Source organism: Triticum aestivum, chromosome 3A, assembly GCF_018294505.1.
Source record: "Triticum aestivum cultivar Chinese Spring chromosome 3A, IWGSC CS RefSeq v2.1, whole genome shotgun sequence".
Taxonomy (NCBI): Eukaryota; Viridiplantae; Streptophyta; class Magnoliopsida; order Poales; family Poaceae; genus Triticum; species Triticum aestivum.
In genome coordinates this window covers 447989808-448015074 of record NC_057800.1, presented here as the reverse complement: position 1 = coordinate 448015074, position 25267 = coordinate 447989808, and the positions used below count along the sequence as shown (strand labels likewise).

At 45.8% G+C, this 25267-nt stretch overlaps 2 protein-coding genes across 2 annotated transcripts; one reads left to right on the top strand and one right to left on the bottom strand.

Annotated features, from left to right (window-relative positions):
• The first annotated feature begins 8575 nt into the window (after positions 1-8575).
• LOC542848 (potassium channel AKT1) lies at positions 8576-16412 on the top strand. Its single transcript, XM_044484762.1, has 11 exons — positions 8576-9080; positions 11837-12202; positions 12363-12420; positions 12511-12828; positions 12935-13180; positions 13272-13370; positions 13585-13629; positions 13723-13908; positions 14238-14432; positions 14516-14591; positions 14827-16412. Exons 1-11 carry the CDS (start codon positions 8860-8862, stop codon positions 15708-15710), a joined length of 2694 nt encoding a protein of 897 aa, XP_044340697.1. The 5' UTR covers positions 8576-8859; the 3' UTR covers positions 15711-16412.
• Positions 16413-16910: 498 nt separating this feature from the next.
• LOC123061598 (uncharacterized) lies at positions 16911-20810 on the bottom strand. Its single transcript, XM_044484763.1, has 7 exons — positions 20283-20810; positions 19470-19777; positions 18665-19381; positions 18082-18210; positions 17757-17960; positions 17403-17603; positions 16911-17263 (listed from the first exon to the last, which is right to left on the bottom strand). Exons 1-7 carry the CDS (start codon positions 20548-20550, stop codon positions 17138-17140), a joined length of 1953 nt encoding a protein of 650 aa, XP_044340698.1. The 5' UTR covers positions 20551-20810; the 3' UTR covers positions 16911-17137.
• Positions 20811-25267: the final 4457 nt, after the last annotated feature.

The window sequence follows — 25267 nt, the reverse complement described above, 5'->3', positions numbered from 1 at the left end:
GATGAGATCCCGGACGTCACGAGGAGTTCCGGAATGGTCCGGAGGTAAAGATTTATATATGGGAAGTCCTGTTTCGGGCATCGGGACAAGTTTCGGGGTTATCGGTATTGTACCGGGACCACCGGAAGGGTCCCGGGGGTCCACCGGGTGGGTCCACCTGTCCCGGGGGGCCACATGGGCTGTAAGGGGGTGCGCCTTGGCCTAATGGGCCAAGGGCACCAGCCCCACATAGGCCCATGCGCCTAGGGTTTAAGGGGGGAAGAGTCCTAGGAGGGTAAGGCACCTCCTAGGTGCCTTGGGGGGGAGGGAAACCCCCCTAGGCCGCCGCACCCCCTAGGAGATTGGATCTCCTAGGGCCGGCCACCCCCCCTTGGCACCCCTATATATAGTGGGGGAGAGGAGGGACTTCATACCTGAACGCCTCGGCCTTTGGTTGCCTCCTTCTCCCTCCCCAACACCTCCTCCACCTTCATAGTGCTTAGCGAAGCTCTGCCGGAGTACTGCAGCTCCATCAACACCACGCCGTCGTGCTGCTGCTGGTGCCATCTCCCTCAACCTCTCCTCCCTCCCTTGCTGGATCAAGAAGGAGGAGACGTGGCTGTTCCGTACGTGTGTTGAACGCGGAGGTGCCGTCCGTTCGGCGCTGGTCATCGGTGATTTGGATCACGTCGAGTACGACTACATCATCACCGTTCTTTTGAACGCTTCCGCTCGCGATCTACAAAGGTATGTAGATGCATCTAATCACTCGTTGCTAGATGAACTCCTAGATGATCTTGGTGAAACGAGTAGGAAAATTTTTGTTTTCTGCAACGTTCCCCAACAGTGGCATCATGAGCTAGGTCTATGCGTAGTTCTTCTTGCGCGAGTAGAACACAATTAGTTGTGGGCGTGGATTTGTCAACCTTCTTGCCGTTACTAGTCCTTTCTTGCTTCAGCGGTATTGTGGGATGAAGCGGCCCGGACCAACCTTACACGTACGCTTACGTGAGACCGGTTCCACCGACTAACATGCACTAGTTGCATAAGGTGGCTGGCGGGTGTCTGTCTCTCCTACTTTAGTTGGAGCGGAATCGATGAACAGGGTCCTTATGAAGGGTAAATAGAAGTTGACAAATCACGTTGTGGCTTTAACGTAGGTAAGAAAACGTTCTTGCTAGAACCCTAATTCAGCCACGTAAAACTTGCAACAACAATTAGAGGACGTCTAACTTGTTTTTGCAGCAAGTGGTTTGTGATATGATATGGCCAAAGTTGTGATGAATGATGAATGATCTATATGTGATGTATGAGATGTTCATGCTATTGTAATAGGAATCACGACTTGCATGTCGATGAGTATGACAACCGGCAGGAGCCATAGGAGTTGTCTTTATTCTTTTATATGACCTGCGTGTCATCAAGAAACGCCATGTAATTACTTTACTTTATTGCTAAACGCGTTAGCCATAGTAGTAGAAGTAATAGTTGGCGAGCAACTTCATGGAGACACGATGATGGAGATCATGATGATGGAGATCATGGTGTCAAGCCGGTGACCAGATGATCATGGAGCCCCAAGATGGAGATCAAAGGAGCTATGTGATATTGGCCATATCATGTCACGTTTATTATTTGATTGCATGTGATGTTTATCATGTTTTGCATCTTGTTTACTTAGAACGACGGTAGTAAATAAGATGATCCCTCACAATAATTTCAAGAAGTGTTCCCCCTAACTGTGCACCGTTGCGACAGTTCGCTGTTTCAAAACACCACGTGATGATCGGGTGTTTTATTCAGACGTTCACATACAACGGGTGTAAGACAGATTTACACATGCAAACACTTAGGTTGACTTGATGAGCCTAGCATGTATAGACATGGCCTCGGAACACAGAAGACCGAAAGGTCGAGCATGAGTCGTATAGAAGATACGATCAACATGAAGATGTTCACCGATGTTGACTAGTCCGTCTCACGTGATGATCGGACACGGTCTAGTTTAACTCGGATCATGTAATACTTAGATGACCAGAGGGATGTCTAATCTAAGTGGGAGTTCACTAATAATTTGATTAGTTGAACTTAATTATCATGAACTTAGTCTAAAATCTTTGCAATATGTCTTGTAGATCAAATGGCCAACGTAGTCCTCAACTTCAACGCGTTCCTAGAGAAAACTAAGCTGAAAGACGATGGCAGCAACTATACGGACTGGGTCCGGAACCTGAGGATCATCCTCATAGCTGCCAAGAAAGATTATGTCCTACAAGCACCGCTTGGTGACGCACCCGTTCTCCCTACGGAACAAGACGTTATGAACGCTTGGCAGGCACGTTTCGATGACTACTCCCTCGTTCAGTGCGGCATGCTTTACAGCCTAGAGCCGGGGCTCCAAAAGCGTTTTGAGAGACATGGAGCATATGAGATGTTCGAAGAGCTGAAAATGGTTTTCCAAGCTCATGCCCAGGTCGAGAGATATGAAGTCTTCGACAAATTCTTTAGCTGTAAGATGGAGGAAAACAGTTCTGTCAGTGAGCACATACTCACTATGTCTGGGTTGCATAACCGCTTGACTCAGCTGGGAGTTAATCTCCCGGATGATGCGGTCATTGACAGAATCCTCCAGTCGCTTCCACCAAGCTACAAGAGCTTTGTGATGAACTTCAATATGCAGGGGATGGAAAAGACCATTCCTGAAGTATTTGCTATGCTGAAATCAGCAGAGGTAGAAGTCAGAAAGGAACATCAAGTGTTGATGGTCAATAAAACCACTAAGTTCAAGAAAGGCAAGGGTAAAAAGAACTTCAAGAAGGACGGCAAGGAGGTTGCCGCGCCCGGCAAGCAAGCTGCTGGGAAGAAGCCAAAGAATGGACCCAAGCCCGAGACTGAGTGCTTTTATTGCAAGGGAAGCAGTCACTGGAAGCGGAACTGCCCTAAGTACTTAGCGGATAAGAAGGCCGGCAAAACAAAAGGTATATGTGATATACATGTAATTGATGCGTACCTTACTAGTGCCCGTAGTAGCTCCTGGGTATTTGATACCGGTGCAGTTGCTCACATTTGTAACTCAAAGCAGGGGCTGCGGAATAAGCGGAAACTGGCAAAGGACGAGGTGACGATGCGCGTCGGGAATGGTTCCAAGGTCAATGTGATCGCCGTCGGCACGCTACCTCTGCATCTCCCTTCGGGATTAGTTTTAAACCTTAATAATTGTTATTTAGTGCCAGCTTTGAGCATGAACATTGTATCGGGATCTCGTTTAATTCGAGATGGCTACTCTTTTAAATCTGAGAATAATGGTTGTTCCATTTTTATGAGAGATATGTTTTATGGTCATGCTCCTATGGTGAATGGTTTATTCCTTATGAATCTCGAACGTGATGCTACACATATTCATAATGTGAGTACCAAAAGAAGTAAGGTTGATAATGATAGTCCCACATACTTGTGGCACTGCCACCTTGGTCACATAGGTGTTAAACGCATGAAGAAGCTCCATGCTGATGGACTTTTAGAGTCTCTTGATTATGAATCATTTGACACGTGCGAACCATGCCTTATGGGTAAAATGACCAAGACTCCGTTCTCAGGAACAATGGAGCGAGCAACCAACTTATTGGAAATCATACATACTGATGTGTGCGGTCCGATGAGTGTTGAGGCTCGCGGTGGCTATCGTTATGTTCTCACCCTCACTGATGATTTAAGTAGGTATGGGTATATCTACTTAATGAAACACAAGTCTGAAACCTTTGAAAAGTTCAAGGAATTTCAGAGTGAGGTTGAAAATCAACGTGACAGGAAAATCAAGTTTCTACGATCAGATCGTGGAGGAGAATACTTGAGTCACGAGTTTGGGGCACACTTAAGAAAATGTGGAATAGTTTCACAACTCACGCCGCCTGGAACACCTCAGCGTAATGGTGTGTCCGAACGTCATAATCGCACTCTGTTAGATATGGTGCGATCTATGATGTCTCTTACCGATTTACCGCTTTCTTTTTGGGGCTATGCTTTAGAGACTGCCGCATTCACTTTAAATAGGGCTCCGTCGAAATCCGTTGAGACGACACCGTATGAATTATGGTTTGGGAAGAAACCTAAGCTGTCGTTTCTAAAAGTTTGGGAATGTGATGCTTATGTCAAGAAACTTCAACCTGAAAAGCTCGAACCCAAATCGGAAAAAATGCGTCTTCATAGGGTACCCAAAAGAAACTATTGGGTACACCTTCTACCTCAGATCCGAAGGCAAGATCTTTTTTGCCAAGAATGGGTCCTTTCTGGAGAAAGAGTTTCTCTCGAAAGAAGTAAGTGGGAGGAAAGTAGAGCTTGATGAAGTATTACCTCTTGAACCGGAAAATGGCGCAACTCAAGAAAATGTTCCTGAGGTGCCTGCACCGACTAGAGAGGAAGTTAATGATCAAGATACTTCTGATCAAGCCCCTACTGAAATCCGAAGGTCCACAAGGACACGTTCCGCACCAGAGTGGTACGGCAACCCTGTCTTGGAAATCATGTTGTTAGACAACGGTGAACCTTCGAACTATGAGGAAGCGATGGCGGGACCAGATTCCGACAAATGGCTGGAAGCCATGAAATCTGAGATAGGATCCATGTATGAAAACAAAGTATGGACTTTGACTGACTTGCCCGTTGAGCGGCGAGCCATAGAAAATAAATGGATCTTTAAGAGGAAGACAGACGCGGATGGTAATGTGACCATCTATAAAGCTCGGCTTGTCGCTAAGGGTTATCGACAAGTTCAAGGGGTTGACTACGATGAGACTTTCTCACCGGTAGCGAAGCTGAAGTCCGTCCGAATCATGTTAGCAATTGCCGCATTCTATGAATACGAAATATGGCTAATGGACGTCAAAACGGCATTCCTTAATGGTTTCCTTAAGGAAGAATTGTATATGATGCAGCCGGAAGGTTTTGTCGATCCTAAGAATGCTGACAAAGTGTGCAAGCTCCAACGCTCGATTTATGGGCTGGTGCAAGCATCTCGGAGTTGGAACATTCGCTTTGATGAGATGATCAAAGCGTTTGGGTTTACACAGACTTATGGAGAAGCCTGCGTTTACAAGAAAGTGAGTGGGAGCTCTGTAGCATTTCTCATATTATATGTAGATGACATACTTTTGATGGGAAATGATATAGAACTCTTGGACAGCATCAAGGCCTACTTGAATAAAAGTTTTTCAATGAAGGACCTTGGAGAAGCTGCTTATATATTAGGCATCAAAATCTATAGAGATAGATCAAGACGCCTCATAGGTCTTTCACAAAGCACATACCTTGATAAGATATTGAAGAAGTTCAATATGGATCAATCCAAGAAGGGGTTCTTGCCTGTGTTGCAAGGTGTGAAATTGAGCTCAGCTCAATGTCCAACCACGGGAGAAGATATAGAAGAGATGAGCGTCATCCCCTATGCCTCAGCCATAGGTTCTATTATGTATGCCATGCTGTGTACCAGACCTGATGTAAACCTTGCCGTAAGTTTGGTAGGAAGGTACCAAAGTAATCCCGGCAAGGAACACTGGACAGCGGTCAAGAATATCCTGAAGTACCTGAAAAGGACTAAGGAAATGTTTCTCGTTTATGGAGGTGACGAAGAGCTCGTCGTAAAGGGTTACGTCGATGCTAGCTTCGACACAGATCTGGATGACTCTAAGTCACAAACCGGATACGTGTATATTTTGAATGGTGGGGCAGTGAGCTGGTGCAGTTGCAAGCAAAGCGTCGTGGCGGGATCTACATGTGAAGCGGAGTACATGGCAGCCTCGGAGGCAGCACATGAAGCAATATGGGTGAAGGAGTTCATCACCGACCTAGGAGTCATACCCAATGCGTCGGGGCCGATCAAGCTCTTCTGTGACAACACTGGAGCTATTGCACTTGCCAAGGAGCCCAGGTTTCACAAGAAGACAAGGCACATCAAGCGTCGCTTCAACTCCATTCGTGAAAATGTTCAAGATGGAGACATAGAGATTTGTAAAGTACATACGGACCTGAATGTAGCAGATCCGTTGACTAAACCTCTCCCTAGAGCAAAACATGATCAACACCAGAATTCCATGGGTGTTCGATTCATCGCAATGTAACTAGATTATTGACTCTAGTACAAGTGGGAGACTGTTGGAAATATGCCCTAGAGGCAATAATAAAAGCATTATTATTATATTTCCTTGTTCATGATAATTGTCTTTATTCATGCTATAATTGTGTTATCTGGAAATCGTAATACATGTGTGAATAACAGACATCAACATGTCCCTAGTGAGCCTCTAGTTGACTAGCTCGTTGATCAACAGATAGTCATGATTTCCTGACTATGGACACTGGATGTCATTGATAACGAGATCACATCATTAGGAGAATGATGTGATGGACAAGACCCAATCCTAAACATAGCACAAGATCGTATAGTTCGTTTGCTAGAGTTTTGCAATGTCAAAGTATCTTTTCCTTAGACCATGAGATCGTGTAACTCCCGGATACCGTAGGAGTGCTTTGGGTATGCCAAACGTCACAACGTAACTGGGTGACTATAAAGGTAGACTACGGGTATCTCCGAAAGTGTCTGTTGGGTGACATGGATCAAGACTGGGATTTGTCACTCCGTATGACGGAGAGGTATCACTGGGCCCACTCGGTAATGCATCATCATAATGAGCTCAGACTGACCAAGTGTCTGGTCACGGGATCATGCATTACGGTACGAGTAAAGTGACTTGCCGGTAACGAGATTGAACGAGGTATTGGGATACCGACGATCGAATCTCGGGCAAGTAACATATCGATGGACAAAGGGAATAGTGTACGGGGTTGATTGAATCCTCGACATCGTGGTTCATCCGATGAGATCATCGTGGAGCATGTGGGAGCCAACATGGGTATCCAGATCCCGCTGTTGGTTATTGACCGGAGAGTCGTCTCGGTCATGTCTGCTTGTCTCCCGAACCCGTAGGGTCTACACACTTAAGGTTCGGTTACGCTAGGGTTGTAGGGATATGTATATGCAGTAACCCGAATGTTGTTCAGAGTCCCGGATGAGATCCCGGACGTCACGAGGAGTTCCGGAATGGTCCGGAGGTAAAGATTTATATATGGGAAGTCCTGTTTCGGGCATCGGGACAAGTTTCGGGGTTATCGGTATTGTACCGGGACCACCGGAAGGGTCCCGGGGGTCCACCGGGTGGGTCCACCTGTCCCGGGGGGCCACATGGGCTGTAAGGGGGTGCGCCTTGGCCTAATGGGCCAAGGGAACCAGCCCCACATAGGCCCATGCGCCTAGGGTTTTAGGGGGGAAGAGTCCTAGGAGGGTAAGGCACCTCCTAGGTGCCTTGGGGGGGAGGGAAACCCCCCTAGGCCGCCGCACCCCCTAGGAGATTGGATCTCCTAGGGCCGGCCACCCCCCCTTGGCACCCCTATATATAGTGGGGGGAGAGGAGGGACTTCATACCTGAACGCCTCGGCCTTTGGTTGCCTCCTTCTCCCTCCCCAACACCTCCTCCACCTCCATAGTGCTTAGCGAAGCTCTGCCGGAGTACTGCAGCTCCATCAACACCACGCCGTCGTGCTGCTGCTGGTGCCATCTCCCTCAACCTCTCCTCCCTCCCTTGCTGGATCAAGAAGGAGGAGACGTGGCTGTTCCGTACGTGTGTTGAACGCGGAGGTGCCGTCCGTTCGGCGCTGGTCATCGGTGATTTGGATCACGTCGAGTACGACTACATCATCACCGTTCTTTTGAACGCTTCCGCTCGCGATCTACAAAGGTATGTAGATGCATCTAATCACTCGTTGCTAGATGAACTCCTAGATGATCTTGGTGAAACGAGTAGGAAATTTTTTTGTTTTCTGCAACGTTCCCCAACATCTACTACATCTGAAAGACGGAACGTGTGCTGGGTTCGTGGTTGATGAATGGCAAGTACGGTTTCCGCCTTCGGCGTCCTAATCGTCGTGGGGTGCCAAATCTGGAGTTCAATGACGTGTCAGGGGTGTTGTCCTGGTCTGATTCGTTTAGCGGTAATGGCATCACTTTTGATAAACCACTTTAGAGGTCCGTAAAGCTACATGTCAATAATGGACCCACATCGAGCTCGGGTGAGGAGGTGATCCGTTATTTTTTTTCCTTCGGTGTGACTGCTGTTGTGCTGCCGGAGGCAGGCGACGGGAGTTGGTGCCAAGTTCAGAAACGTTATGTTGTCTTTTTAATTTTGTCATATCGATGTTTACATGACCTGTACTTTAATCTTTACGGCACTTATTATTTTGCTTGTTAAATCTCAGTTGAATAGGACTTCATTAAGTTTCAGTCGATACTATATCTATGAGATTTTACATTGAAATCTGTTCAAAATTATTTTTTTAGTTTTTCTTTTTCTCTCTAGCATATTATGTCACCTGACTAAGACTTTAAATCTCAGTCAACTAAGACCTAGGCACGCCACCGTACTTTTTTTAAAGAAAAAAGAAACTGTCCCCGCCGGACCCGCAGGCCGCAGCCCAGAATCCGACCCGCGGAGGCGCGTTCTCCATAAAACCCACCTTCGGGGCGCGCGTGATCGCAAGTCCAACTGCCCCCGGACCTGGAGTCGTCTCCCTCCATCCCTCCGCTCGCCTCTGCCCAGCCACAGCCAGAGCCAGGGCCGTCGCCGCCCGCGGCACGCCACTCCCAACATCTCCCGCGCTGCTCTTCCCAAGAAAACAAACCCAAACCAGCAACGCAAGTAGGGAAAGAATCCGAGTCCGACCCAGACTTTTTTAACAACTACGCGCCGCGCCGCAAGATTCCGTGGCCCTCCGTCCGTTAAACCCGCCCGGCCCGGCGGCGGGGTCCGGTGAGTGAGCGAGCTAGGCGCCGCAATGTCGTCGAGGTCCGGGGCCGCCAGGATGCGAGCGTGCGGGCCGTGGGGCGAGGGCGGCAGCGGCGTCGTCGGGGACGCGCACGCGCTCGAGAGGGAGATGTCGCGGGACGGCAGCCACTACAGCCTCTCCAGCGGCATCCTGCCGTCCCTCGGCGCGCGGAGCAACCGCCGCGTCAAGCTTCGCCGCTTCATCATCTCGCCCTACGACCGCCGATACAGGTAACAACGACACGCCGCCTCCTCGTTGCTCTCCACAATTTCCCTTCCTCGTCAGTGTTACTCGGCTCCTCTTTCTGTCGCCACGCCATCTCTCTATCTCTCCGCAGCGCTTGGTTTCAAAATTTGTCCTCTTGCGCATTGGTCGTTTCCGCTTCGGCTCCTTCATCCTTAGCTACTTAGCTATGTCAGCTATACTTTAACGGATTGATTGATGAATGGTAGCTGCTATTGTCAAGTAGAGGCTTCGCAATTTTTGTCCTTTTTTTTTCTTACTACTATATTTGTTGCTAGCTTTAACATCATATTATCACGCAGGCTGTGAATTTCTCAGTTTAATTATGTGTGCTCTTCCCTTTTTAGTACTTTGCCTGAGTCAAGTTATAATTTGCTATGCTCTAAGTTCTTCTTCTTCTTGGATCACATCTTCAGAGCCTCTTATCTGTTGTTATTTTGTGGAACACAGGATTCAAAGCTTCGTTGGATTTAAAAATAAGAATACCAACGCTTCGATTTCTTTATGTTCTCTAGATTTGACTTCAACTGAATAATTGATTTGTTTGTGCGTTTATAGACAGAGTAGTCGTCCTCTCTGGCTCTCTGATTTATTTTTTGTTTCCTACTTTGGACGGCTCTGGTCTCTTTACGACTGCTTTAGTCCTTGCTTTTTCTAACACAGACAAGGAAATCGTGATTTTGATGCCAACATTTCTCCCGCTCTCGTTTTGCCCTTCTTTTTTCAGTGCTTCCTTCCCCAAATAAAGGATTCATTCACGGAATTCACATCGAAAACTTTTCTTCATTATTAATTACTTATTTACGGCTTTTGTTACGGTCAGTGGTTTACTGCCCTTTGCATCATTTACTAAGTTTTGCAGGCTTGAATTGTTATTATGGCTATATTTATTTCTTGCGTGTCTGAATTTTTAACTCCCTAATTCTCACACAGCGTTAACTGTTACCCAATTTGACAAGATTTCCCCTTTTCGACATGAACCTGTGCTTAATCCAGGACTAGTGATTGTGTACACGCAAGGCACGTCTTGACCAATATGAAAAAAAATTGCAGTTATGAATTATGATTATAATTAGCCACAAATTTAACAAATAAGTTATAAGGTATGGAGTAATTTCCATTGGTCCAACTTAATTTGTAGACTGTACGATCAGACTGAAGTGAATGGTCAAGATTATTTAGATTCCACCCTAGTGATACTTTATATATTGGTACAGATACAGATGTATCCCATTTAACAAGTTATCCTCGGCCTGATAGGACGACCCCACATGTCATCATAGGCAGCCCTCACTCGAAGGCTACATGGATGCCATGTCACCAAGTATTAAAAATTAATTATAGAAGTTCTCCAAAAATTTGAAAAATAGTATATCACTCATCTTAACTTCATATTATGTGGTACTTGTTCCGAGTATAAACTCACTTTCAAATTCCAAACAAATGGAAAAAATACCTTAAATTTAGATTATAAATATACTTAAAAAAACAGAATGGCTGCAACCAAAATTGGAGTTAAAATTAGTGAAATGTGATTTATTTCCCTAGATTTTAGAGACTTCCTACAAGTGTTTCCCAATATTTTGGGATGTGAAGTCCGTGTCAGTTGCCACATTGGTCTTACATGTGGGTTCAGATGTCAGGTTGGCCAAAAATTTCACAATGGGGTTTAACCATGAATAAGGCACGACTGCGAGGTAAAAGGAGCAAAAAAAAGACAATCAAACAACTATTTGATACTCTGTGAGACTGCAATAACTAGGGGTAAAAGCTAGAAATTCTCTCACCAAAACACGTCTCGTTTTGTATTAGAAGAGACAACAAGAAGGTGTGAAGCATGCACAAGGCCAAGCAGCCAAAAATAGAAAGGAAAACAAAGCAACCGAAAACAAAACAGAGCAAAGGAAAGCAGCAGGAAACGCCCACAAATTGCTCTTGTTTTTGTGAAGGTTAAATGTTCTTAATTTTATTTTGCTAATATGCACAAAAACGTGTCCCGTTACATGCCCGTGCAGGGTGGAAACTGCACGTACAAATGTAAAATTCTCAAAACAATATTTACATTTGTATGTGATATTCTGGGTCCATGTAAAATTCTAATGTGAAGATATAGTATGCAAATTTCAAATTGCTGTTTACCGGTCATCGCTATTCATTTGGATGTTTATCAGTATGATAATATCTTCCCAGCTTCATTAAGTTTGAGCTCTAAATTTGGTACTTAATTCAATATCACGTCCCGTACATTTAATATTTCTTCTGGAGTTCAATAAAACCTCTTCACATGGTTTCATGATGTTTCGTGAAAGGGTGTTTTCCATGTGATTTTTCGTGGTGAAAAAGGGTAGGCACTGCCAACGCATTATAGAAAAAAGGCATATATACAAGACGTTCCATGTGATATTTGTCTTTACATGAATCATCAGTCTTTCTTTTCTCTCAGGTGTCTCTTTTTTTATAATTATTAGTGGGTACTTTAGTGTGGTACATCTAGACTCTCACCCCGAGTTTTCGATAAGAGCAAAGGTGGATTCGAACCCAGGTGCTTGGTACCATATGTGCCAACTTTTGAGCTGCCGTGTGAAAGCCAAGTAGTATGCAATAATGCTAAACAAACTCGACATAAATAATAAATATATTTAAACTTCTAAGTGGGCTCATTTGGTCTCTATTGTAGAGAAATAAGACATTTTTACAGTAGTTGCAAGAACAAATTCTGATATCTTGTATTAACATTATGCAGATTGTGGGAGACTTTCCTCATAGTTCTCGTGGTCTACTCTGCGTGGGTCTCCCCATTCGAATTTGGCTTCATTCGGATTCCTACGGGAGGCCTAGCTGCGACGGATAATGCCGTGAATGCAATCTTCGCAGTTGACATCATCCTGACCTTCTTTGTAGCTTACTTGGACAGACTGACCTATTTGCTGGAAGATGATCCAAAGAGGATTGCTTGGCGTTATGCTACCAGCTGGTTGGTTCTTGACGTTGCCTCCACCATCCCATCAGAAATTGCTCGCAGGATGCTACCTTCAAAGCTCAGATCATATGGATTCTTCAACATGCTTCGTCTATGGCGTCTCCGGAGAGTCAGCTCTCTCTTTGCTAGGTACGTTTGCGGTAATGAATGAATTTACAAAATTATGTTTTGTTTGCTGTTCTGAGGTCCTGAACTAGTATCTAAGTCTGAACGTGTACTGTTAAAACTTGTTGATTGACCTATTGCATGCTTTCGTACCATGTTTAACCTCTGTTTCTTCATTTACTAGATTGGAGAAGGATAGACACTTCAATTACTTCTGGGTTCGATGTGCAAAGCTCATTTGTGTAAGTGGTTTCAACATTTGAGTATTCTCCTGTAACTTCAATATTCTGGATGAATGATGATATCATATTTCCTTACATTTTATCTTGTAGGTCACACTTTTTGCCGTGCACTGTGCAGCATGCTTCTACTATCTCCTTGCTGATAGGTACCCGGACCCAAAGGAAACATGGATTGGCAATACCATGCCAGATTTTCATTCCAAGGGCTTGTGGATTCGCTACGTAACATCAGTATATTGGTCAATCACCACACTTACCACTGTGGGTTATGGGGATTATCATGCGGAGAATATAAGGGAGATGATTTTCAACATTTTCTACATGTTCTTTAACCTTGGACTGACTGCTTATTTGATTGGCAACATGACCAACTTGGTTGTCCATGGCACCAGCCGTACTCGAAAATATGTGAGTTTCGTTTGACTTTGACTAACCTTTGGTTGATATATACGTTGGATAATTATTTTAATACTCGACTCTGAGATCTTTTTTCTTTTTCTCTTTTCGACTAAAGCGGGATACAATTCAAGCAGCAACCAGCTTTGCACTTAGGAATCAGCTACCACCTCGGTTGCAAGATCAGATGATATCACATCTTAGCTTAAAGTTCAGGACAGATTCTGAAGGTCTTCAACAACAAGAGACACTTGATGCGCTGCCTAAGGCTATTAGATCTAGCATTTCACAATATCTGTTTCTCAATCTGGTTCAAAACATTTACTTGTTTCAAGGAGTATCTAATGATCTGATTTTTCAACTGGTGAGGCCATGGTAATTCTTTACTCTTTCCTTTACGTAGTTACTCCCTGAACTTTTGCTTATGCTGTCATTTTGCATGGTTCCTTTTGAAGGTTTCGGAGATGAAAGCCGAATATTTTCCACCTAGGGAGGACGTCATTTTGCAGAATGAAGCACCCACTGACTTCTACATTTTAGTTTCTGGTAGTGTGGTAAGGATATATCCTTTCTATTTCCTACTCCCTCCGATGCATAATAAGTGAACTAAAACCACGACACTTATTATGGATCGGAGGGAGTAGTCGATATAGTTATGTATGAGAAGAGTACAGATAAAAAAGGTAGTTATACTGATAGTAGTTTTATTACACCCAAAAAAAAGTGTATATGTCATTTTAACAATCAATAAACATGTCGCTTTTTCAGGAATTAGTAGAGGTTCCAAATGGTGCGGAGCATGGTGCAGAACAGGTAAAGTCCTTTGTTGCTTTGGTGCTTAACTTGAAGTAAATTTACGCCTCAAATGGCCCTTAAAATGATATGCTGGTATTTGGTAATCTCCAGGTGGTTGGAGTGGCCAAGTCAGGAGAGGTTATTGGAGAAATTGGGGTTCTTTGCTATAGGCCTCAACTATTCACAGTCCGGACAAGATCCTTATGTCAGCTTCTACGGATGAATCGTACGGCCTTTCTCAGCATTGTTCAATCCAATGTTGGAGATGGAACTATCATAATGAACAACCTTATTCAGGTTTACTGTCCATATTACTCTTCACACTCATCTTCTCTCTTATCAAAATTGCACATTATGGACTCTGTTAGATGTTTCTGATCGTGAGCAACGCTACTAGAACCTGCATCAACAATATGTGAAATTGAAACTTCAGTCCCCAAATTATCGCTAGCTCACCTAAGATCCTTAAGTTGCATTATGGGGTCTATCTCGGGTTAATTTCCTCTGATGCTCCCAGCCATAACCAACAACGATAACAATGCTTTACAAATGTTGTTTGCTTATGAACAACTGTAATACCATCAAGGATTGTTCTAGGACTTATTAAGATCCCCTTTTTGGTGCAGTTACTAAAAGAGCAGACAGACGGCGTAATGGTGGGTGTTCTGAAGGAGATCGAGAGCATGCTAGCTCGAGGCCGTCTGGATTTGCCAATTACACTCTGCTTTGCAGTGACTAGAGGAGACGACCATTTGTTGCATCAACTACTTAAGCGTAATTTGGATCCAAATGAGTCAGATCAAGATGGGCGTACGGCACTGGTTAGTATGCTCGTCTGTATTCTTTATTCTGTAAGATTTTTGTTAAGCAGGAAAGTGACAGGGTTCATTTTTATGATCAACAGCACATAGCTGCTTCCAAAGGAAATGAGCAATGTGTCAAGCTTCTATTAGAATATGGAGCTGATCCAAATGCCAGGGGTATGCCTAATCATGATAGTCCCTTGTTGTATATATATAAATATATCATCATAATGAAGCAAAACTATCATCTGCATAATTCCTCTGAAATTTATTAGCATTTATCACTTAAGGAAAAAAATTATTCTTCGCTAGTACAAGAGTGCCTTATTAATTCTGGATACCAGTCCCGAAGAGTTTTTAAGGTTCGATCATACCCTTAGCTAACTATACCTTTAATTATTCCAATATCCAGATTCGGAAGGAAAGGTTCCGCTATGGGAGGCTGTGTATGCGAAGCATGATACGGTTGTGCAGCTGTTAGTCAAGGGCGGTGCAGAACTATCATCTGGGGATACGAGCTTATATGCTTGCACCGCAGTCGAGCAAAACAATATAGAACTGCTCAAGCAGATACTCAAGCATGTCATCGATGTAAACAGGCCATCCAAAGACGGAAACATTCCGCTGCACCGTGCTGTCTGTGACGGGAACGTTGAGATGGTTGAGTTGTTACTGAGACACGGAGCGGACATCGACAAGCAGGACAGCAACGGCTGGACCCCAAGGGCTCTAGCTGAGCAACAAGGCCATGAAGAAATACAAAACCTGTTTAGATCAGTGATAGCACCAAGGAAGTACACATCAAATGGTAGGGTGACACCTATGTTGCTAGGCAGGTTCAGCAGTGATCCCTCGATGCAAAAAGTGATCCATGAAGATGTTGAGCAGCAACCCAGCAAAGTTCTTCCGCAAAGAAGGAAAGTCAGCTTCCACAACTCTCTTTTTGGTGTCATCTCTTCGGCTCATCCGCGCCGGGAGACTGACCATCTGCTCTCAAGAGGTCTTGCGGCAACAGGCGGTCCGACTTATCCTCAGGCCCATCACAACCCACTCATCAGGGTGACAATCAGCTGCCCCGAGATGGGGAACACTGCTGGGAAGCTTGTGATCTTGCCGGGGTCGATAAAGGAGCTTCTTCAACTAGGTGCGAAGAAGTTTGACATGATGCCCACTAAGGTCCTGACAATTGAGGGCGCAGAAGTTGACGAGGTTGAGCTCATCAGAGATGGTGATCACCTTGTTCTCGCCAGTGATGACTGGGTACCAGATGATACGCAAATAAGAGGTAAAAATTAGGCAGAGAATTACGTTTTCCGGTTTACTGTAATTTGGGTAAAACGGGGAATGTTGAACCACGCTTGTAACAAAAAAGCCAATGGTGAAAAAATAACTGGAAATCACCAATGGCTACTCCACGACTCATCTCCACCACGTCTCCACCGTGATAAAGATGGTGAAATAGGGTTATGCCCAGCAGGTGAAATTAATAATCTTTTTGAAGTGGTATAGGGTATACCTTGTATAGAAATTCTTGTCTGCTGGGCATGCAGAATTTTCATTGTATAGAAATTCTTGTCTGCTAGGCATGCAGAATTTTCACAGGTTATCCAAAGAAATCATTAAGGTTATCTAGCTTCATTTTATTATGGTCATTATTATCTCTCTCATATTCCGTATCTTTGCTAGTGCTGACCGCTTGAATCTGTGTGACACTTGAGGAATGATGCCAGCAACCTGCTAGGTTTCAGTGCTTCCTATACAACAGAGACTGTATTGCTGGTTTATTACTCTCTGGTGTCTGCCGTCTGATAAGTCTGAAACTTGTACTCCTATATACATATTCATAATTTCGGATAGATAGCCTCTGAACTTTCATGTATCTGGGATAGGGAACGACTGCCAGCAAATAGCACGCCAGAAGGAGCTGTATGAGAATTGTTGATGTTTATTTTATTTTTGTTCTAAGGCAGCGGTGTGCAAATTAAATTGCACTAAATATATGGTGTAAAGCCTCAGAGAGTAATTTCTGTTGCAACACAAGCCACGTGAGGCTGGCTGATCCTGGGACATCTTTATTTACACGCCTCACCAACCACCAGTTCACAGCTCAGTCAAGTAATGTTGGCATGTGAAGCCACGGAGGTGACACAGCCAATAAAACCATCCAGAATCTGTTCAAATGCAGGGTCATAGTATCTCCTCAGCATGTCGCTGACATGTGTACCCCCTTTGCAACCATCATTGGGACAAATATTCAATGGAAACCTACATTGTGTGAATACTAGGCAGAAACTACGCGCGTAAGTTACGTAAAATTCTCAAAATGTTACACAATTGAGAAGGCTTCTAAACACAATTGAGTTCGAACTTGAGCGAAGCAAAAACTAACACATTGTTGTTCAGCTATCTGTTAATTAAATTTTGCTCCGCTGGAGTTAGTCAATGATAATGAAGCAGCTGGAGATGGGGTAGACGTGAACTGGAACACTGCAGGCATGGGCTGTACAGATTCAACTTGCTCAATTGAACAGATCAGGAACAGAAATACATATGACCAAAAAATAAATTAGGGGAGCTCTAGGACCCTTGAGATTTTGGGTCAGGCTCCACTACTTTGCAACTAACATGGGCTCACACCAACTCGCAACAGCTAGAGGTCATCTACTCAATGTAGAGGGCACAGAAGAGAGCAAAATTCAAAAGGGAAGATGGACAGGTGTATGCTACAATCTTTGCAATGAATCATCTGATGATACCAATTTTGAGATGAACGGAGAAAGAGCTGAGAGCAATGCATTGGCACATTCTTCGTGTGGCAGATGACCACATCCTGATATAGTTACTAGCCTCTGCACAACAACAAGAAGCAAAACACAGATTTATTTAGATATGCAGCAAATCAAGCCAGAATTTATGTCATATATTGTGGAAGAAATATAGGCCACTCTGACTGCACAAGATGAAGTGGACAAGTGGTAGACAACTTACAGAATTTACAAGTTCTGAAGCCATAGTTTGTGCTGACTTCAGAGAAACAAGAGCATCCTCAGAGCCTGCTACCACCAAAACAGGGAGGTCTTCCACCGATCTTAGTAGTTCCGTTGCTCTTTTTGATGATAGGACGGTGGAAAATGAAAGACGGCCTACTTCATGGAGTGCTTCGTCCCAGCCCTCGACATATAGTGGAGCCTGAATGCAGAAGCTCATTAGGCCAGTCATTAATAGTTAAATGTGGGCAGAATTAAAAAAACATTTGTGTTTGAAATTGTAATTCTTCTATATACAAGGGTTTGACTTTCATGGTAGATTAAAAGGTAAATGTAAACTAATGCAAGTGTTTACCTTGTAAAGATTAAGAACATCTGTTGTCAACTTGGTAGCATCAAACCATGCTCGTCGATTGATCACCTGAGTGATTTCAGTACGTAGAAGTGGGCGCACCATGTGCTTTTTCCTCAGAGGAGTATGCAGGAGTATACGAGCAAATGCAGGAATCACTTCTCTTGATAAGCTTACGCCTATAAGAACAACTCCCTTCACTTCAACCTGGGAACACACAGGGGAATATTTAATTTAATATGATCATTACAACGACGACAAACTTCCATCCAAAAATTATGATAAGTTGCTGATTTACAATGGACGAAGAAAAGTCACAATACTGTACCTTCCTAGAATCTCCAGAAGCACGTAACTTTTCTGCGGTCCTCAGTGCCAGCAAGCCGCCATCATCATGACCAACTAAAATGACCGAGCCCAAGCCCATGTCTAAGCAAAATGAAATCAGAAGATCAACCTGCACAAGGGCATACAAAATGGTGTTTTTAAAACATGATCACGCTGTTTGAAATACAGAGGAAAAGGTTATGTAGTTCAAAGTGAATTTATTTAAAGTTGCAGTGACAAGACAAACTCTCAATGACACAGAATATTCTCAAGATAAAATGTCTCTCTGAGGGTGGAAACTAAAAGCATTCAGGCAATAGCACTTACTATAAAATTAACTATCACAAAGAATATTTTGGAAAAGACAACATTTCACCTAGTTAGCCATAATTTTTTGTGGGGGGAGGTATTTAAAAAAATATTTCACTTGAGTGAAAATAAATTAATAAATTTGCTCTGCAACTTTGAGGTAAATGCTGTTGGTGTTGGTACTTGCTAGACTTTAATTAGGAGTTTAGGTGACATAATGCAACCCTAAGAACAGATTATGACCTAATCTATGAATAGATGGTAAGATGGATCACCTGTGACTCAAGCTCGTACGGGTTTGGCAAATTCTTGTCTTCCCAGTCCTTTCTGCGAGGTCGAGATGTTAACCCCCATCCAGGGCGATCAAAGGCCAGCACAGTGCAACCCACTTGTCGAGCAAGCAAATTACTAACATGTCTCCATGCAAATACTCCCCCTCCAAACCCATGGACCAAAACAACAGCAAATTTCCCGTGCTCTCCAGCCTCGAGATCAAAGCCCATAGGTCTCGAACACACCTGTAAGCTGTCGTCGTCGAGACTGAGAAAGGGGATGCCATCTGACACCGTTGGAGAGGTCAGCGGTTCTACCAACAATGGTGCATATAACGATGTTTGGTGGTACTGATGACTAAAGCTCCTATGCAAAAGACGACGGGTACTCGAGGAAGCTGTTGGTGGGCTCTCATGCCTCTGTCTTCTAGGAGAAATGCTTGACGAAACAGCATCATGATTAGTTTCTGGAAACAATTCAGGAGCTGGAGGTATGCAACTTGATGGATCAGACATTTTGTAGTGTACAGTGATCCCCTGGCAAGCAGTGAACATGCTATCACTATCAGCAAGAAAACTGATTGGAATATCCCTGTCATCGTGCACAAGAGTTTTTCTCTTTGTCTCGCTCTCGCTCCTTGAATAAAGTTTCGCACTGTGCGGAGTGGGCGACCGAGGAACCTTGTAGCATCCAGGAAAGGCATTCTTGTAAGCCAGAATCTGAAAAGGGAGCAGAAAAGGCCATATAAATACCAAACAGAAACAGCAATCCGTCATGTGCAGTGAGATTCAAGCGAACAGGCCATACCGATTCAGGGTCAATGCGATGGATGAGCAGCTTTCGTCGAGCCCTGCAGCTCGTTCTGTAAGCGACAACAAAATGGCCGAGAGCAAAGATCAAGGATGACAGGAAAAGCGCAGGCATTCCCCATAGCTTCTTCATATTTAGCCTGTGGTCCGCCAATGACGGCGAGAGCTCAGGCCCAATGTCCTGAGCTGGACTGTAAACGCAGGCCTTCATGAGCAAGATGAGCAGCGAAGCCAAGGAACAGAAGGTTGTGGTTCCAAGGTACGGGCCGTGAGAGAGACCAGAAGTATCACACACGAGGTATACGCCTGCACAAGTACACTAGCAGGTTAGTGGAATCTGATGATGGCTGGTGTAGACTGTATTAAAATTTTCAAATGCCTTTCAAGTTTCAAGCTGTGGACTTAAGCAAATGACGCGGTTTATAACTACTAAATAAATAGGTATACTAGTACAGAATTGAAGAGTAACAGGCGACACTTATACTTCCACTAGTCCACTAGTATTAAAAGTTTGATCGTCTCCCCCAAGCGAAAGAAGACAAGCACAGATGTAGCTTTCGGGTGACCAAATCCTCATACATAAATGCAAAAAATATGGAGAATCCTAAGCGAAGCGCTCAAAGTCCCAAAAATAGGCTCCAAGGACAAACGAAACTCCATTCATTGTCCAAAGAAAATGAAAGAAAAAACGCTCGGGGGATGGGGAAGCAAGCAACCACGACCCAGACAGACACAGATTCCCCAGGATTGCTAGCGCCTGCGCCGTTTCGCGCAGTAAAACAGCATTAAGGAGGCAATGCGAGCAGCTTACAGGTGATGGCGAAGGAGCGAAGGACGGAGAGGAGCGGTATGTCCACGAGCGAGCTCCGGAAGGCGTACCCCCGGAGGTGGTCCCGGAGGCCGCGGCAGCGCGGGCAGCCGAGGCGCGCCTCGAGCCAGAGCGTGACGGCCACGTCGCCGGCGGCCACCACGACGGGCGCCGACGCGACGAGCAGCGACGCCACCATGACCACCATGAACCAGGCCGTCCTCACCCCGCGGCTCGCCGTCTCCGGCCAGCCCTTCCCGCCCGCCCCCATCTCTCTCCGACGCACGGGAGCTCGCCGCCCTCCCCGACTCCGGCGATCGCCGGCGGCCCAGGCTGCTAGGAGGCAGCGGGCATGCGACAGGCGGAGGCCGCGCCGCCGCCGCTTCTGCGTGGGTTTAGGGTTCGGGCTTTCGAGGTAGCGGGTGGGGTGGGGGCGTGAGGAGGAAGCGGAGGAAGGAGGAGGCCGGTGAAGGGGAGAGGAAGAGGAAGAAGAGAGAGAAGGAGAGGAGAAACGGGGGAGAGGAGCGGAGGGGTATTTATGGCACAGTGCGCTGGTGGGTTTGTCAATTTGTTAGTGCCTGCGATCTAACAAACGGCAGACTGCTTTTGTTTGTCAGTATATATGCCGAGCAAGTGGTATAAGTTGGGTTTTTTTTACCTGCGCTGATTTCGTGCTTCATTTTCCCTTCGTGTGTTGTGTTGTGCTGTCCTTGACAGCAGCACGGTCCTGCGTTGGACAGATGGGTTGCCCATTCTAGGCTGTTGCTTTGCAGCAAAGAAATTCAGATGCTTTGTCTTTTCTTGGTAAAAGACATGACTCTTGTGAGAACACAGATAAATCGGTCCGCGCTAGGTAAACATTCATGTGTAAAGCATGACTTGTTTGCTCCTCGGTTTATATGTTAGTATAAAGTGTCTACGATGACAGCCGCCATGTTTTTTCATGTGAAAATAGTGTTCCGTACGAAAGTTAACAGCTCGAAAATGGTAGACACTTTTTGCACTTAGGACATGTCCAGTGGTTGATAAGATAAATCTTATCTTAAGCATTACATGTATTTAAAAGTGATAATAAAAGTATGTGTGCAATGAGTTATCTTTTAGCCTTATCTTCAATAACTAACTATTTTTAAAAACATGGTGAGACGTATCGTGCTAAGAGATTATCTCTTAAATAAAAGAAGACAAACATTTTCTTATGATTTCTTTCTCCTTCACCTCAACGTTATCCTACGTGCCACTTCTAAGATAGCACCATTGTACGCCCTTATAAACCAAGGATCAATACAACATATCGTCTTTCACCTTCCTTGTAAAATCTTATGTGTGGAATTGCTAGAAAGTTCATGCTATAGTTTGCTCAACTATATTACTTGTACTTTAGTGTCACAAAAGGACGTCCTTGGTGTCTCATTATACAATGTTGAGTAAACTTTTATTCCATGTTGCCCCATTTTAGTGTCTGTTGGAGGTGGTCTACTTTCTACAATATCAAAATTTGTAGTTCCCGGCAGAGAAAAGTGTTAGCATCTCAAGGAAGAACCCTCTTTGTTGGTTATATGCGGCTCGTGGTTACTCATGTCACAATGCCTCTTATTTACTGAAACGCTTCATGCGGGAGGGTTGAGGCGAGCGACTAAAACCCTAGCCACCACCTAGTCGCCTCCCCATCGCATAGCAAAGCCAAACGACGTAGGCGCCAACAGGGAGGTTGTTACTCGTAGGGGACCTGCCGCGGAGTTGGTGGGTTGTTGTGGGTTGGCGATGGTGATGAGTTACGGAGGTACGATCTTCAACATGCGATGCCAAACGACGAGGTCGGTGATCCAGCATGACAATCTCCAACGGCTGCTCGGCCTGGCTAGGTCACCAGAGAAGAGGGCGTCGGTGCATATATGGTCCTGGGTGGCAGCCACCTCGACATCAAACCCGGAGCTATCGTACATCAGAAACGGTGATTTGTCTCAGGTTTTCTTTAGGGAGTCTTCATGCCTCGTTTGAGACGGCAAGGCGGTGATGGTATCCCAGTGTAGGAATAATGTCTTTCTTGCCCTTTTCCTGTTTCGTTGGTGTGCTCATCACCATCGACGGGAGGGCGTGTGGAGCTGTGTCTCTTGCGGGTGTATCGAGATCCGTCGATTTTGTGGTGGGTTCATCTAGATTCAACCAGCTTTCGTGGTCTTCGGAGTTTCTACAGGCCCTTTTCGGTGTTTTCTTCTCCATGGCGGTGATTTCCTTCACATATCGCTACGTCTCCTTGTTTGCGTAGACGACTTCTCGGAGGCTGCTTCTACAAGCTCATCGGTTTAAATAAGTTTGCTCCACTGGCATGGAAGCCCAGAAACAGCATCAATCTACGCTCACATTACATTGTCGATATATGCATGAGGAAGAAGATTTCCGCACCCCTAATTTTTTTAATGCAACGTTTTTTTTGTAAGTAGGAAAACCACTTAATATACGGCCTTATCCCTTTTTTAAGAAAAAATATATGTCCAATAGTGTGGGTTATAAAAGAAAAATCACTAGGGCAAGTGCACAACGGAGTAACTCCAACAGTTCCCATAAAATACTCACAGTAAAGGTGGTTTTATAAAGGGAAATGCTACCTTTCCATCGGCGGATCTCACATGAACGTCGACCGCCTCTACCGTCTACCACGTGCCACCTTGACTCGTATCTTCCTCTCAATTTTATCTCTTCCATAGAAATCAAGGCATCTTCTTCTCCCCAAAAATATCTCACGTCACTACAAGCAAGCAGCCAGCGGGGTTTTGTTGCTCCTGGCAGCAAGCAGCCATGGCTTTTCCTTGTCCCTTGCAGCAAGCAGCCCTTACACCTCCCACTCCCTTTTTGCAGCAAGCCATGGCACCCCAAAGCTACAATCGGGGGAGACCTCCCGCGGGCGACCGACTCCCTCGAGGAGATCCGCAACTGAGTTTCTGCAACAACGATGTTGTTGCGAATGACGGCGGCGAAGCTAGTGCAACTACGACGCAACGATGAGTTTTTGCAACATGGTTTCTGTTGCAAAACAAAATCCAACAAATGTCTTGTTGCAGGAATACGATACGCGTGACGAGCTTCTGCAACATGTTTTCTATATTATTATTTTTTGAAACAAAGGTTTTGTTGCAGGAATACAAAGAAAAGGCTAGAGATGTTGTTGCAAAATTTGTAATAAGGATCTTATTACAGAAATACAACAACAGGTCTGCGATGCTTTTGCAAGAAAAGTCATGTTTATAACAGAGGTTTTGCAACAAGACCCTTGTTACAGAAAATAAGAAAGAGAAACGACCGAAGGACCCGTGCCGGACGCGTAGCACGGCCCGTTTTATAAGGGCGTCTATAAGACCAGTAAAAACTTGACGTAGAGGCCGTTTTTGGCGGTGGCACGGTGGTGGACGGCGGTGGGCGGGCGGGCGAGCGGCATGGCGGAATCTGCAGTATCTGTACCGGCAAAAGGGGCACGGTCCTATGAGCCACCCGCAATGGCAATACTACCCCTGCACGGTCGCAGCAGCACGGGGCCCAAACGGTCGGCTCGCGGCAGATCTCGACCGTCCGCTGCTCCGCACTCCGCCGTCCCTCCTCTCCCTCCCGGAGCGCTCGTACCTTTCCCTGGAGATACGGCGCGGGCCACGCTCCAGCGTATAGTCGGCCCGTCCGCAGCACATGCGCCCCCACGGCCAGCGTGGAGTGATTCACGCGTGGGTCTTTTGCTTGTCTATTTCTCTCCCTCTCTTTTTTGTTGGAAGACAGGCGAGTCCGATGCTTTGCCCATGTATTTTTGCTGCGTATTTTTTGTTTGAACTCTTTTGCTGCGTTGTTGTACGTAGTTTAGTCCGGAGATTTGTGGAGACTGGCCTGGCTTTTAAGGGTTCAGAATAATGCTTGGATTGGATGCATGAGCCAACCACTGCGCCACGACAGCAAGGCAGTGCCTTCATGATTAACAATAATCCTTCCGTGTGATGGTTTACGTTCGGGGTCCAATTGTCTAACTTGTGCCACCACAGCTACTACAAGGAAAAAGGATAATCTTTTCAAGGGAATCTTCATATCTTGGCGAAGAAGGTCAATATTCTAAGTCATGATTGGTATCCAACAATAATAGGATTCCAGAAAGAAAAACCAGCACTTTACAGGGGAACCAAGATAGCTACTGTTTGATCTAAGAGATCACCGTTCGACATTAAGACCATCGAAAACAATTAGCAAGTCTAGAGTTGTGTCCACAATTACATTCTTGCATTAATAGTAAGAAACGTCGAGCTATTCTCTAAACTACAGCATGAAGGGTCTCCATTAGAGTTTATAACGCCGAAAGTGTTGTTCTAATCCTGAGGTCATGTGGGCCCCTCCTCTGGCGACACGGGGGTCCCTCCGTCGCGCCGCCGCGTTCCTCCTCCCACCCTCGCCCCGCCTCGCCGCCACTCGAGGGGCGCCGGCGAAGGCCGCGCGCGCCCCGAAGAAGGTGGTGGCGGGGCGCATGTGTTGTTTCCCGGCCGTTCTCGTCGTCAGAGGAGGGCGTCGTGGCGCGCTGGATCTGGCCGCACGGTGGCGGGCGGCGGCGGTTGCTTCCCCCTCGGCGCGGAGGTGGCGGCTCGGGGCGTCGGCCGTGCCGCAAGGTGGAGCTGGGTTGCGGCTGTTGGCCTGCGGTTGCGTGGCGAAGGTGCAGGTCCGATCTGGGCCAGCGCGTGGGGGGTCGCGGCGCAGCTCTTGCCGGCGGCCATGCCTGCATGCGGCACCTTCCGGCTGCTTGGTATTGCATCCCCTCGCGTGGTGGTCGTGGGGAGTCTCCTGACTCTCTGTTGGCGGCTTCTCCGGGTGGCCAGATCTGGGCCGTGCGGGTCCACGGCCGGCGAGGGTGATGGTGGTGTGGCCGCGGTCATCCTGGCTGGTGGTGGCGGTGGTGTGGTGTTTGGCGCTGTGGCGGTGCAGACATGCATCTGTGCTGGATTTCTCAGCAATCGGGCGCAGTG